The sequence below is a fragment of the Acinonyx jubatus genome, chromosome C1, assembly GCF_027475565.1.
Source record: "Acinonyx jubatus isolate Ajub_Pintada_27869175 chromosome C1, VMU_Ajub_asm_v1.0, whole genome shotgun sequence".
Taxonomy (NCBI): Eukaryota; Metazoa; Chordata; class Mammalia; order Carnivora; family Felidae; genus Acinonyx; species Acinonyx jubatus.
The window spans coordinates 20,153,166-20,169,640 of record NC_069381.1 but is presented as its reverse complement, the minus strand read 5'-3'; the positions used below and the strand labels follow the sequence as shown (position 1 = coordinate 20,169,640).

General features: G+C 39.5%; 1 protein-coding gene across 4 annotated transcripts in view; it reads right to left on the bottom strand.

Annotated features, from left to right (window-relative positions):
* Positions 1 to 16,475, bottom strand: part of WDTC1 (WD and tetratricopeptide repeats 1) — a 64,775-nt gene that overhangs the window by 32,510 nt on the left and 15,790 nt on the right. For all 4 annotated transcript variants that reach the window (XM_053209692.1, XM_027059957.2, XM_027059959.2 and 1 more), the window contains exons 2-3: positions 14,652 to 14,799; positions 12,829 to 12,912 (exon numbers count right to left, since the gene is read on the bottom strand). In XM_053209692.1, coding sequence (XP_053065667.1) covers positions 12,829 to 12,912; positions 14,652 to 14,699 — 132 coding nt within the window. In that variant the 5' untranslated portion in view covers positions 14,700 to 14,799. The remainder of the gene's footprint in view (positions 1 to 12,828; positions 12,913 to 14,651; positions 14,800 to 16,475) is intronic.

Here is a 16,475-nt window from a genome sequence, read left to right as displayed (position 1 = left end):
CAGACACTCAACCTACTAAGCCCCCCAACTCAGATATTTTTTACTCAGTGGGTTTTAATTCATTATTGCCACTATTCATCCTGATGTTCAAATTGTCACAGATTTGGCCAGTAGCATGTCTTTTGAGCTAGGTTCTGTGTCCTTAATGGTATGTTTCTTTCATTTTTCATATATTTTTTTACTTTTTGTTTATCTTCTGCTTTAAGATGTTGTAGGCTCATCTTGTACACTCCTTGTCCCAGAGCTGGAATCAGTTATTTTTTCAAGGACTCCTGGTTCTTTTTAGTGGGGAATGCTATTTGAGAAACCAGTAACTTATAGCCATTGAGGTATTATTACTTCTGGACCCTATCAAAGACAGAGTTGGAAAAAATGTATAAATATATATGAATATATATGTATTTGTTAAACCACGAGATCATACTGATACTGCTAATTCCAATCGAATACCTCAGAGCTATTCTTTGCCTTTCCATATTCCATATCTGAATCTCCCTTCTCCCACATTGAGAAGGGAACAACACTCAAATATCTATTATATCAATATTATATTTATTATTAACATTAATATATTTATCTCAACAAAACTGATATATCTACTCATTTGCCCAATTCTCCAATACAAAATAGTTACATAATTGCTACAGCAATACCACTGCAAATGACAAATCTACTATCTAGAGTTCAATCAAAATTTCTTTAAAGTTTGTCTTTAAAGTACATATGGTCAAAGAATACAAAGTACTGTGTTCGAAAATTACTTGGATTAGTTGGCATCCTTCTCCCCAACTTTGTTGATTTTATTTTACTTTTTTGAATGTGCAAAACCTCAACATGGTTCTAAAAGTAAAAAACTCTACAAAAAGGTCCAGAAAAAGGTTACTCCCTTTTCTCTACCTCTCTACCCTATATCTTCCACTCCCTAGAGGTTTCATTAGTTTCTGCTTACCCATCTGGGCTTGTGTTTGCAAAAATATGCAGGTATCCATATAAACTCTTCGTTAAACCAAAATTGGCAAAAATTGTATTAAAATATCCCTTAAACATATGGAAAAGATATTCAATTTCTCTCATAAGAGAAATGTGACTTAAAACTATATTGAGATACCATTTTTCATCTGTTAGAATGGTAAAATTCAAAAGCTTAACCACACAGTCCATTGCTGGGTTGTGGAGAAACAGGCACTTTCATGTATTGCTACTGGGAAGGCAAAATGGTGCAACACTCATGGAGGGAAATTTGGCAATATCTAACAAAACCTCATATATATTTACCTTTTGGTTAGCACTCAAACCTCTAGGTTTTTACCCTAAAGATACATTTCCAGCAATACATGTACCCAAGGTCATTCATTATGGTATTATTGTAATTATGAACGATTAGAAACAACTATAAGAGTCCATACATGGGAAATTCATTGAATAAATATTGGTTCATCTACATAATAGAGTCGTAATAAGAAGTCTATGCACCTATGAAAAGGACTCTATGAACTTATACAAGTGATTTCCAAGATATATTGGTAAGTGAAAAGAGAGAATATATATATATCTCAAGTCATGTTTCACTCATTCTTCATCATCAACAAGTCCTCCACGTCTAGTCATTCCTTCTATTCTCTCTTCACATGCTGCCTTTATGTCTTTACTTGCCTTCCTATTCCCTTAAGAATTCATGACTCATTACTAAAATCATTCTCTTGCAACATTCATCTGACAAAACCCCAACCCTGGATGATATTCTCCTGTATCTTCAACTTTCCCTTTCTCTGCTGATTCCTTTCCCTTGGAATTATACATGCCCAAGTTTCTCTAATCTAGAAAAGTACTTCCTTGACGCCAAATCCATGTTGAGCTATGCCTTCCATTTCTCTTCCCCTTCACAGAGAAGAATGAAAGAGTAGTCTATACTCAGTATTTTCACTTCCTCACTTCCAGTAATTCCTATTATCTATACCACACACCACAAAAATGGTGCTTGCCAAGGTTAACCCTTGCCCTAAATCAATGTAGCTTCCCTGACCTAAATCAATGGACACTTCTTAATCCTTACCTTACTTGGCCCCTGGTAGTATTTGATGGTGCTGACCACTTCCTCCTCAATGAAACTTTCTTCTTCAGGGTTCTGTAGCATCACCGTCTCTCTGTTTTCTCTTCCTACTCTTCTAGCTTGTCTTTCTTGGTATCCTTTCCATATTCTTTTTTGTTCACATGGCCCTTATGTTTGTCTTCTTTATGGCTCTATCCTAGGCTTTCCTCCCACTCTACACATTCCCCAAAGGCAATCACAACTCACTTTCATTGTTCCAATCTCTATACTGCTCACTGCTCCCAAATCAACACCTCCAGTGTGTACCTCTATCTTAAGCTCAGACCCAAGTATTCCAACTACCTATCCAGAAAGTGCTAGACAACACATAACATACAGCTCCAGAGCCTCCATACTGAGCTTGTTATCTTTCCCCTCAAACCTATTCCTTTTCCAGTGCTCCCTAAGGCAGAAATTTGACCTTCACTCTTGATTCCTCTTTTCCTAACGTTTCATATCAAGTCACCAAGAATTCTATTTATTTTATCTCTTAAATGTCTTTCAAATTCACTGACTTCACTCTATCCAAATTACCATTATCTTGGTTCAGGTAACCCATCACGTCTTCTTGAATCACTGCCACAGCCCCTTAACTGGTCTGGTATATTTAGACCTATGCAATATTAATTTTGAAGCCAAGTTAATTTTCTTTAAAGCTTAATTCTGATCACATTGCTCCCACCGTAAAAACTATTCAATGGTTCTCCATTGCCCTTGGGATCAGACTCCATGCTGAGCATCATGACCTAGGATCGTGACCTGAGCCAAAATCAAGAGTCAGACACTCAAGTGGTTGAACCTTTAGGGCGCCCCTTGGATGCTTTTTCAATAGGCATCTCTGTGGATATAAATTCTACATACACAGGAAAGGTAACAAGACCCCAGAGTGGCTGAACTCTGAAATTTCAAGTAACTCACAATGCAAACAACAAAGTCAAAAAATAAAAATAGGGCCAGGTTACTAAACTGGAAGGTAGAGAAATAGTATGGGTGAACAGGGATAAGATTTAAAAAGTGAATTTTACTACAGAAAATTTAAAAAGCCAATCAAACCAAGAGGTTTTTAGTGAACACCCACTAACTGTTCAGCGCTATACGTCCTAAAAGTATTTTTTTGCATTTCCTTTTGCATTTTTCAAAAGCACACAAAGTAGCAAGTTAGGAAATCCAGGGGAAAAAATCTTCCTCAGATAATAAAGAAGAAAACATTATAATCAATAACCACAAAAAGGAGATTTTACCTTTTTTATCCCATCTCCAGTCTCCAATAATCCCCTCTTCTTAATGCTAAAATAAACTGCTGTTAACCAATGTGCAGTCCATATATGACAATGGGTGGGAAATAAAACAAGGAAAGGAAATGACTGTCAAGTGTTTTAAAAAGTTAGATGCCGGGGCGCCTGGGTGGCTCAATCGGTTGAGTGTCCGACTTCAGCTCAGGTCGCGATCTCACGGTCCGTGAGTTCGAGCCCCGCGTCGGGCTCTGGGCTGATGGCCCAGAGCCTGGAGCCTGCTTCCGATTCTGTGTCTCCCTCTCTCTCTGCTCCTCCCCAGTTCATGCTCTGTCTCTCTCTGTCTCAAAAATAAATAAACGTTAAAAAAAAAAAATTAAAAAAAAAAGTTAGATGCCATCAAATTGGCATCTCAGGAAACTTTAAGAGCTTTCTACAAATAACAACAACATCAGCTAATATTTGAGGGCTATATAACATGACTTTACAATTTGCTAGGCATTGTACTAAGTACTTTAGATAAATTAACTTGTTTACTCCTCCTCATAAACCTAACAGGATATGTGTATTATTTTATTGATGAAGAAATGTGTGCTAGAAGAGACTTATTCATATGAGTGAGTCATATGACTCACAATGGCATTTCAATTACTATTTGGCCAAGGGGAGGTGTGAGATACTCACAAAAAGATACACTTCCAACCTCAAACTAGGAAAGAAGGAAATAAGATAGCCTTTGGGGGGGGGGGGGGAAGATAGCCTTTTAGGAGTTAAGATTCTAAAACTCATCATGGCTTCCAGCATATGACATGTTCTCCCACCTCTATGCCTATTCTTTCTATTTCCTGTGGCTAGAGGAAGAGCAGGAATGGATAATCTCTGTATGTTGAGACACCTTGGCTCTTGATCTTGAGCTCTCCTCTCTCACTTCCTACTTTATCCCCAGGAAACATTATCCAGTCATCTTGTTTCATGGCTCTTATAGACTGGTGGTTCTTGAACTTTTGTCTTAATACCCTTTACATTGTTAAAAATTACTGATAGGGGGCCTGGGTGGCTCAGTTGGTTAAGCATCCGACTTCAGCTCAGGTCATGATCTCACGGTTGATTTCAAGCCCCACATCGGGCTCTCTGCTGTCAGGCACAAAGCCTGCTTCTGATCCTCTATCTCCCCCCCACCCCCGCCCCTCCTCTGCTCACTCTCTCTTTCTCTCAAAAATAAATAAAACATTAAAAAAAAATTACTGAGGCTCTCAAAGAGCTTTTGTTTATATGAGAGCTTGCTTTACGTATTTACTTAATTTTTTTTAAGTTTATTTATTTATTTTGAGAGAGACAAAGACAGAGTGAGAGGGAGAGGGGCAGAGAGAGAGGAGAGAGAGAAAATCCCAAGCAGGCTCTGAGCTGCCCAGCACACAGCCTGATTCAAGACTCGAATCCACGAAGCTGTGAGATCATGACGTGAGCCAAAACCAAGAGTCGAATGCTTAACTGACTGAGCCACCCAGGTGCCCTGGGTTATATTTATTGATATTTACCATATTAGAAATTAAAATGGAAATCGTTCATATTATTTCATTTAAAAATAACAAAAATGATAAGTTAATACATTTTAAATGAAAAGTAAATATATTTTCTAAGACAAAACAATTTATTTCTTTTTAAAAAAAATTTTTTTTAACATTTATTTATTTTTGAGACAGAGAGAGATAGAGCATGAATGGGGGAGGGTCAGAGAGAGAGGGAGACACAGAATCTGAAACAGGCTCCAGGCTCTGAGCTGTCAGCACAGAGCCCGACGCGGGGCTTGAACTCACAGATCGCGAGATCATGACCTGAGCCGAAGTCGGCCGCTTAACTGACTGAGCCACCCAGGCGCCCCTAAGACAAAACAATTTAATGAGAAGAGTGGCATTGCTTTACATAATGTCTAGCTTAATGGAAGATAACTGGGTTCTCATACCTACTTTTGTATTCAGTCTGTTGCAATATGTTATTTTGGTTGAAGTATATAACAAAAATACATCCTCACAAAGATATGTAGTTGCAATAGGAAGGAGTATTTTAATACCCTTTTCAGATAACTGTAGATATCATTCTTTGATATTGCACCAAAACTCCACAAGTAATGAGTTCTTATATTACAATGTAGGATCTGAAACCACATAAATGAACTATTGGTACCCTCCTACATTCAAGTGCATTGGTCTAGTTTGCATTATGCATAGCTCTTTTATGCATGTATGAGTCTGTTACATCATATGTTGGTCATTTTGACAACAGTGACTCACTGAATTTAAAGATCTTCAATGCTAACATTCATTATACAATATTGTTGACATTTGTTTGTATCACCACGGATGGAAAAAGCCTTTTAAGTATTGAGAAGTTACCACGCTCATGGTGGCAGATACAAGTTTTCCTATATTCTCATTCATTCTCTCTCTCTCTCTCTCTCTCTCTTATTTTGCCTAAAAGTTCAAGTTTTATCCTTGGCAACAAATATTGTCAGTTGTTTTTCTTAAAGTGACAGCTCATTTCATTTAAAAAAATTTTTTTAAATTATTTTATTTACTATTTTGAGACAGAGAGAATCCTAAGCAGGTTCCACGCTATCAGTGCAGAGACTGATGTGGGGCTCAAACTCACACACTGTAGGATCATGACCTGAGCCAAAATCAAGAGTCAGATGCTCAACCAACTGAGCCACCCAGGTGCCCCTCAGTTCATTCATTTTTAAGAAAATGTCTGCCATGGGGCTCCTGGCTGACTCAGTTGGTAGAGCATGTGACTCTTTTTTAAAATTATTATTTAAAAATTTTTCTTTATTTATTTATTCATTTTGGGAGAGAGCATGCACACACAAGTGGGGGAAGGGAAGAGAGAAAGGGAGACAGAGATTCTCAAAGCAGGGTCTGTGCTGTCAGCACAAAGCCCAACAAGGGGCTCAATATCATACACCAAGAGATCATGACCAGATCAGAAATCCAGGGTTGGATGCTCAACCCACTGAGCCACCAGGTGCCCCTAATCATTACTTTTTAAAGTTTATTTATTTATTGGAGGGGGGTGGGCAGAGAGAGAGAATTCCAAGTGCCCTCTGCATGCAACTCTTGATCTCGGGGTCGTGAGTTCAAGCACCATGTTGGGTGTGGAGCCTACTTTAAAAAAATAAATAAAATATTGGGGCATCTGAGTGGCTCAGTCAGTTAAGCATCCAACTCTTGGTTCATGGGATGGAGCCTCAAGTTGGGCTCTGTGCTGACAGCATGGAGCTTGCTTGCAATTCTCTCTCTTCCTCTCTCTGCCCCTCCCCAGTTGCTCACACTCTCTTTCAAAATAAATAAACTTAAAAGTAAATAAATAAATAAAAATGTAAAAAAAGAGAAAATGTCTGCCCAAATACTCATATTTGAATAACCCCAGTTTTTGTCTGGTAGTCATTATTTAAGATGGCACTTCATGAAAAAAGTGGCTAGTAGGGCTTGCAACTCAAACAACAGCACAAGTGCTTTTTCCTCAAGACAACCACCATGGTGCAGTACTTCCCATCCCATAATACAGAATACAAAAGAGATGTGTACTTAAAGGTTGAAATTTAATAAAACTACTACCTTCTATTGCTTCACATCAAGGACGTTTTAAGTAAAATTTGTTGTTGCGTTTTTGTTTTTTGTTTTTTTTGGTAACTGCAAATGCATGGCGTTAATAAGTCATTGAGTTTGATGCAATATTTGCCTTGATTCATGCTACGGTGAATCACTTTTTTTTTTGCAAATTTTAAATGAGCTAATTTTTGTTTTTGCTTTTGTTTTGCAAACAATTTCTTAATAATACTATGAAAGTAGTTTGGGCTTCATGGATTCCCTTGAAAGGTCAATGAGGATTCCCAGGGGCCTGCAGACCACACTGAAAGATGCTACTATAGACTCTCTGTCAGTCACTCTCCAGTGTTTATTCCAGTCTATGCCTCTCTCCTGATCCCAGACCCACTGGACCCTGTAAAAATGATAGATATGTCTTTGCTATTACCAAGGCCCAAACTGCTTGAACTCTGAATCCTATCCCCTCCAGCATTCCCCAGGACTTTGTTCCTTCACTTATTCTGTCCTCCTAAATCAGCAAACTTTCTCCTGCCATCAACATACAATCATGTGCTAGTATTTCTTCCCATTCTTATGAATCCCTCCCTTAATCCCATAGACCCTTGGAGCCACATCTGTAGTTCTCTGCTTCCTTTTGTAAATAAATTTCTTCAAGAGTTGTCTACACAACTCAGTAAAGCTGAAAACAAAAATAAAATGACTTTGAAGGAAAGAAGTGAGGGGGATAAAAAAGATGTCATTCTTCCTCCAATTTTCTGAAATGACTCCCCATTGGTTAAAGCCAACCCAAAGATGGAGGACAGAGAGCTGAAGAAAAGAAAGCTGAATAGTAGACACAGAGGGGCAAGAGAAGAAACTATCTTTTACGGTTTATCCTTTTTACTGCCTACATCCTGTCTCCTTTTACCTAGGGGCAATTTTGTAATAAATGAATTTCCATCACCTTCTTAAAAAAAGAGAGAGAAATTGGGACCTCATCAAAATAAAAAGCGTCTGCACAGTGAAGGAAACAAGCATCAAAACTAAACGGCAACCGACAAAATGGAAGAAGATATTTGCAAATGACATATCAGATAAAGGGTTAGTATCCAAAATCTATAAAGAACTTATCAAACTCAACACCCAAAAAACAAATAATCCAGTGAAGAAATGGGCAAAAGACATGAATAGACACTTCTCCAAAGAAGACATCCAGATGGCCAACCGACACATGAAAAAATGCTCAACATCACTCACCATCAGGGAAACATAAATCAAAACCACAATGAGATACCACCTTACACCTGTCAGAATGGCTAACATTAACAGCTCAGGCAACAACAGACGTTGGCGAGGATGCGGAGAAAGAGGATCTCTTTTGCATTGTTGGTGGGAATGCAAGCTGGTGCAGCCACTTGGGAAAATAGTATGGAGGTTCCTCAAAAAACTAAAGATAGAACTACCCTAAGACTCAGCAATTTGCACTAATAGGTATTTATCCAAGGGATACAGGTGTGCTGTTTCAAAGGGACACATACATCCCAATGTGTATGCCAAGCACTATCAACAATAGCCAAAGTATGGAAAGAGCCCAAATGTCCATCGATGGATGAATGGACAAAGATGTGGTATATGTATATAATGGAGTATTATTCTGCAATCAAAAGGAAAGAAATCTTGCCATTTGCAACTACGTGGATGGAACTGGAGGGTATTATGCTAAGCAAAATTAGTCAGAGAAAGACAAATATCATATGACTTCACTCATATGAGGACTTTAAGAGACAAAACAGGGGCGTCTGGGTGGCTCAGTCATTTAAGTATCTGACTTCGGCTCAGGTCATGATTTCGCAGCTCGTGGGTTCTAGCCCCACATCAGGCTCTGTGCTGACAGCTCAGAGCCTGGAGTCTGCTTCGAATTCTGTGTCTCCTTCTGTCTCTGCCCCTTCCCTGCTCATGCTCTGTCCCTGCCTCTCTCTCTCTCTCCCTCTCTCTCTCTCTCAGAAATAAATAAACATTAAAAAAACATTTTTAAGAGACAAAACAGATGAACATAAGGGAAGGGAAACAAAAATAATATAAAAACAGGGAGAGGGGCAAACCATAAGAGACTCTTATATATGGAGAACAAACAGAGGGTTCCTGGAGGAGGGTGTGGGAGGGGGGATGGGCTAAATGGGGAAGGGGCATTAAGGAATCTACTCCTGAAATCATTGTTGTACTATATGCTAATTTGGATGTAAATCAAAAAGTATAATAAAATAATTTTAAAAACAAGAGAGACAAAAGAGAATTCTCTACACTGTGGTTGCCACTTTTTTACCTTCAATTCACTCTCACAACCCCTCCAGTCTAGCATCTACTCCCACCATTCCAATAAAACTGCTTCAGTAAAGACCACAGTCATTGTTCTAGCCTCATCTTACTGAACCTTTCAAAAGCATTGAGCAGAAGCGACCATTCCTTTCTTGTAATATTCTCATTATGTGGGCTTTCCACTCTCCTGGTTTTATTTCCCTTCTACTTCACTGACCACCCCTTCTTGGGTAACTTTCTTGGGTAGCTGGTAATCAACTCCTGAAAGCTGGAGTGTCTCCACAGCCAGGTGTTGGGCCCTATTCTCTAGAGGTCCATAGACATTTGAGTCTATGGATTTCTCCCTACAGTCCACAGCTCTCTCTCCCAATTAGTACCATCACTTCCTACTTGACATCTCCACAAAGCTATCCAACAGGCTTCCAAATTTAAAATGTCCAACCCCTGAATCTTTCCCAAACCTATTTTTCTCCCAGTCCTCTTCTTTCCATCTGCTCTCACTTCTCTAAGTCTCACAAGTGGCAAAGCTGGGATTTAAACTAGAGTTTTTGTTTCTTTTTTGTTTTGTTTGTTTTTTACATCTAAATCTGTGCATTCCTGGGCACCTGGGTGGCTCAGCTGGTTAAGTGTCTAACTCTTGATTTCGGCTCAAGTCACTATCTCACGGTTGTGGAATTGAGCCCCATGTCAGGCTCCATACCTCCGTGCTGGGCATAGAGCCTGCTTGGGATTCTCTCTCTACCCCTCCCCTGCTCATGCTCACGCGCTCTCTCTCTCTCTCAAAAAAATCTGTACATCTGGACATTCTTTCATACTATGCACTGCTACATAGGTTAGGGAAGTGCAAAGTGAAATAATTCACCTTAATGTAATTTTGTATTTGAGTTCCAACCTTTGGGAAACAATAGATGGGATCCTTTTTTGTGTTCATAGAAGTTTCCAAGTCTATTCTGAACAAAGTTATTTAACTACGAAGAGATGGAACAGAATATGGGTTGGATGGGGAGGCACAGCTAAAAGAAACAGCTGAGCCAGTCAGTGATCACTGTCTACTCAGCATCCACCAGAGCAGGGCTTCTCAACCACGGCACTGTTGGCACTGGGGCTGCATATTTCTCTGCTGCGCACTCTCTGCTGTCCTGTGCACTGTAGGAGGTTTAGCAGCATCCCTATCCCCCTTCCACTATATGCCAGTAGTACCCTTCGAGTTTAGACAACCAAAATTGTTTTCAGATGTTGCTAAAAATCCTTTTGGAGGTAAAATCATCCATGCCCTGCCCCCAACTGCACTAGAGGGAAGTACTTTGAGTTATATTCCAAAGGAAATATAGAAACTACAGAACAGTAAAGATAAACAAATTAGTAGAAATTATGTCTTCAAAGAATTTTTAGAAATATGGGAAAGCAATCAAGATATAAAAAGTATAAAACAGTTTACCCAACTGTGTAAATGGTATGAGCCCAATTTTGTGGGGGGAAAATTTACATAAGCATGGAAAAAAACTGGAAGACTTAAGAATCATAATTGTTACTCATTGAACTAGTTTGCTATAATCCAGGCACTGTGTTAGTCCTTCACACAAAACTCATAATCATTACAGCTATGCTCAGTTATTGTTCTAGTTTACAGATTGGGAAACTAGGGGTAACATGCACAAGGCTATATAGCTGGGGAAGAGATAGGTTTTTTTGTTTTTTTTTTTAATGTTTATTTATTTTTGAGACAGAGAGAGACAGAGCATGAACGGGGGAGGGTCAGAGAGAGGGAGACACAGAATCTGAAACAGGCTCCAGGCTCTGAGCTGTCAGCACAGAGCCCAACGCAGGGCTCGAACTCACGGACCATGAGATCATGACCTGAGCCGAAGTCGGCCGCTTAACTGACTGAGCCACCCAGGCGCCCCAAGAGATAGGTTTTAAAACTAAATTTATGCAGCTCTAAAACCCATCTCTTAACTAGTATTCTGCTTCATAATACACAAAGGCAGTATACCAAAGGTTAACAATGTTTATCTCTAGATGATAGAATTTAAGGTAATTTTGTTTTCTTTTCTATATTTTTCTGTCTATTCCATATTTTCAACTATGGTAATATTTATTACTTCTATAATCAGAAAAATTGGGGGGCACCTGGGTGGCTCAGTCAGTTAAGTGTCTGACTTTGGCTCAGGTCATGATCTTATGATTTGAGTTTGAGCCCTGCCTTGGGCTCTGCACTGACAGTGTGGAGCCTGCTTTGGATCCTCTCTCCCTCTCTCTCTGCTGCCGACATCGTCCCCCCATCAAAAATAAATACACATTTAAAAAAAAAAGAAAAATTTTAAGTAAAAATTGTGAAGACTACTTGGTACATGGAGAAAAGACTTATTATATGTTAATCATATGTTAATATGTATCTTAATTTAAGAAACAAAATTCAATGTAAAGTACAATTACAATTATGTGAAAATATGCAGGAGATAAAAGGAAGTACACAAAATGCTAATAATTGTTTTAGGGAGATGGGACTAAGAAGTAATTTTTACTTATCTTTTCCATATTACCATTAATGTAGTTATATTTTATTTTTAAAAAATTTTTAATGTTTATTTAATTTTGAGAGAGAGAGAGAGAGAGAGAGAAAGCGCATGCGCGCCCATGGGGGAGGGGGCAGAGAGAGAGGGACACACAGGATCTGAAGCAGGCTCCAGGCTCTGAGCTGTCAGCACAGAGCCTGACGCAGGGCTCAAACTCATGAACTGTGAGATCATGACCTGAGCCAAAGTCTCATACCTAACTGACTGAACCACCCAGCCGCCCCACAATGTAGTTATATTTTAAAATGGATAAAAGTTTATAATTTAAAAAAGCAGTAACAACCATCTGTAATCTCACTACCCTAAGATAACACTGTGAACATTCAATAAATTTCTTTCTAGTCTTTTTCTAAGATCAACAGGATCACTTATATATACTAACTTGAAGGAACCAAAGAGAATTCTTACTCAACCTGCAGGTAATGCTAAGTTGGACAGGACAGCTAAATGTTGGATTCAAAACATGATCTGGAGGAAGGAAAGGGCCTGGAATTAACACTATGGAGTGTCTCTGTTGGACACAACGAAAGAGTTGAACTTCTGGATTAAAGGCCTGGCTCTCCATGGACTGGACAGGACAACACTGGACAAGATGCTTGGCCTTATTACTAAATCCTTTTTAAGAAAATACCCATTCCCTATATACCTCCCCACAGCATTTCTTTGAAACTAAAATGAGAAAACACTATGTAAAAACACTTTGTAAACTTTAACTTCCTTTGCAAAGGTAAGAATAATTACTGTCCAAGTCAATAGTAAAAACAGTGGTATGCACCCCAACAATATTTTTCCAAACACAAAGCAAATAATATGACCAAAAAACAATTTCTGTGTGACCATGTCAATCACTAACTTGGTTTACCTGCCTATGTTTACCTGCTTAATAAAACTGCTAGAAAGGACAGGAAACCATTAGGTATGACCTGCAGAGAAAAACTTGTTTTTGCCTTGAATAATGCCAGAAGGGTTCTCTACAGGCAGAGAATTAAGAGCCAGCCATCTGCATCTAAGGTGCAAACTTGATTTCTTACCTGTAGCTCTGCTTCCAGGCCCAGTCGTCTGATAAAGGGGTCAGTGACATGGTAGCGACGCTCAAAGCTCAGAGCACCCCGCTCCTGCGGGACAGAAACAAACTCAGTTTCATTGATTCAATTCAATATGATTTACTATGTGCCTATTATATATCCAGCACTGTCCTGGGCACTGCAGGAGCTACAAAAGGTAGTAAGAAATTGGGCTGCAGGAGCCTGCACTATACTTGGGCAGGGATTAGAGAATGATAAAAGAGTATAAAATTAAGCATAGGGTGCCTGGGTGGCTCAGATGGTCGAGTGTCTGACTCTTGATTTTGGGTCAGGTCATGATCTCACAGTCCATGAGATCGAGCCCTGCGTCAGGCTCTGCGCTGACAATGTGGAGCCTGCCTGGGATATTCTCTCTCTCTCTCTCTCTGCCCCTACTCCATGCATGCTTGCTCTCTCTCTCTCTCTCTCAAAATAAATAAATAAACATTAAAAACATAAGCATTAAATTGTGCTTGTTGGGTTACAAAAGGCAGAAAGAAAGAAAGAAAGAAAGAAAGAAAGAAAGAAAGAAAGAAAGAAAGAAAGAAAGAAAGAAAGAAAAAGGAAGGAAGGAAAGAATGAAAAGAAAGAAAAATTGAAAACAACAAATAAAGGAGTTTCCATCTTTAGGTTAGAGAGAGAGGGTGGGCATCACCTTTAGGACACATAATGTGGGGGGTATTCAAAGGAAAAAAATAATTTGCATGGTCCCTCCAACTCTATGATTCTGTCCCTCTAGGAAATGGTCCTTGCCCTTGAGGGCCACCCAGTCTAAAAAAATTACAAACAAAACCTCCCACAAATGGACAAAGCCCCTAAAGGATTCAGGGATGAAGGGAAAAATATACAAAACACAGATTGATGTGCTCCGTGCACTAAGCACATAGCTCATGTATACACTCAATCCTTTTTGATGATCATAGCTTATGCTGCATGCCACTTAATTTTTTAAAGATTTTTAATTAAAAACATTTTTAGCACTTAACCTTTTCAAAGAACTTCCTGTGTTCTTTCAGATTTCATTCTCTGGGATCAGCCTTAAAGGCAGACACTATTATCATTTAACAACAGAAAACACAGGGAGGTAAAATGATTCAAGTCTTATAGGTAATTAGGGCAATGGTAAGATTAAGCTCCTGACCCAGCTTGGGGTTCTTACTATAGGAGCACATCAAGTCCTGGTAGAATTTCTTCCATTAAATCTCTGTGTTCCTTTACAGCAGGTTCCCCTGACAAAGCCTGGGCTATCTTGCTAAATGAACTTGACAGCCCCATCATCCATTCATCTCACAGAATGTACAAACTGCACAGGACAGGTGCAGAAGACCCTTAAAGAAAAGAAAAAAAGAGTCTAAGCTGAACTGGGACTAAGACTCTTCTAGGGTCTGTTACATGCACAACTTAGCAGCTGGAGCAACATGAAGATGTCATATTTTCTTCTGCTACACCCACCCCCCCCACACACACACCTACATATGTACACACAGTTGTGTACACACACGCACAACACACATGCACAGTACACTGGTGTCTCCCCTCCCCACCGACCTCCATTAATTTCAGCAGCCCAAGTACAAAGCACTGGGATAGAGGAGTCTCCATGAATTCCATATTCTTGGGCAAAGAAGATGGGAGTCAAGAGACCTTGATTTTAGTCCTAGGTCTGCCACTAATTAGCTATGTGACTTCAGGCAAGTCACCAACTCCAGACCTCAGTTTCTTCAGCTGTAAAATGAATCTGTTAGGAAGAAAGGACTTCATGCTCTGGTTCAAAGGGCTGAGCTGCTTACCTTGATCTGCCTACGGATGAGGTCTCTAGTTATGTTGACTTTTGCCATCTTCTCTTAATGAATTCAACAGCAGGAAGCTATAGAAGGATCTTCAGGACCCTTGAGCATTCCAGCCAAGCCCAGGTCCACAAGACACACATTTAATTACCTGGGGAAAAAAAAATCATCAAACCTTGGGGGATGGAATAAGGTGGCTTCAGAGTCCTGGTTCCACCCCTAAAACATCCCACCAGCCTACCCAGTGAACTGGCTATTGCCTGTGATTTATGACATGGTGGGCTGGCTCTGCTCCATAGTGTTGAAGAACTTTTGGAAGGTAAAGAGGGTGGGAGGGGGGAGACAATGACTCAGAGCTACAGGAAGTATTGGAACAAACATTGAAAGAGTCATACATGCTTCACCAGAAAGTGGGGGGTTGGATAGGAGTATGAAGGAAGATCCTAAAAGTAAGAACAAGGCAAGCAAGAAAGATGTCAACTTCCACTTGCTCAATATGCAACTGTGGCAGCCAGTCTTTTAATTATACTTTGAATCCCTGCTGCTCAGCTTGGCTCTCTCCAAAACCAAATCAGTACCACAGACAGAGCACTCAACCCTTTAACAAACTGATAGAATCAAAGAGTGGACCGGAAATGTAAAGGTGATCATGTCCACAATCCAATCTAATAAACATATCCCTCTTCAATATCCTGATAGGTAGGCTTTCAGTCTCATCTCCTGAAGCAACTTATTCCTTTGTTATAAACTCTGATGGTTAGAAAGACCTACTAATCTCATTTCTGATAACTTACATAAGAAATTACAAAATATAAGAAATACAAAAGTCTATACCCAAGCATATTCATCACAGATTTTGTAAAAACAAAAAAAACTGAAAGTACCAAATTTTTCAATGATAGAGGAATGGCTAAACAATGTATAGCCATATGATATTAAGCATCATTAGAAATGTTACTTATGAAGGAAAATTGCTTACATTACACCAAATGTTTCCAAGATAACATGATGCTTTTTCAATAAATACTATTATCAAAGCTGTGTTTAAAAAGGAATTACAAGGGGCACCTGAGTGGCTCAGTCCATTAAGTGTCTGACTTTGGCTCAGGTCATGGTCTTGTGGCTCACGGGTTTGAGCCCCGCGTTGGGCTCCGTGCTGACAGCTCAGAGCTGGAGCCTGCTTCGGATTCTGTGTCTCCCTCTCTCTCTGCCCCTCCCCCGCTTGTGCTCTGTCTCTCAAAAATAAATAAACGTTACAAAATTTTTTTTTAAAAAAGGAAATATAAAAAATAATAATAGCCATCTTTAAACAGTAGTGTGACTGATTTTTTACCTTCTGCTCTTTGAGGTTTTCAATTTTTTTTTCTACAAAAGCACATTAATATTGCAATCAGAAAAAAAATGCTTGAGAAAGAAAATAAACGCAGAAAAAAACTCCAAAGCTTTTAAAAGAAAGTTCTACCTCCTGTTATTTCCAACCTTTGGTCCTGGTTCCACCTCTGAAGGCATGCAGGAGGTCTAGTCTTTCTTCCCCATTTGGCCCTTTGTGCTGTGATGATGGCTCTCAGGGCCCACCAGGCCTCCCTGCCAACTCTCCCCAGCCAGCAGGATTCCCAAGACCACTTCTGGATCTCCTGGCCCTGCTTTTCCATCAGTTGCCCTCCTACAGACTCCTGGCACACCCTCCTGAAATCACACTCTCTCCACCTGTTCTGTGAGCAGACTCCTTCTTTTCCTTTGGCATTTAATCACAAAAAGAAACTCTCTATATAAACACTATGTTATCGCAGATTTTTTTCTTTAGTGCTAGGCACAGAGTAGGACAAT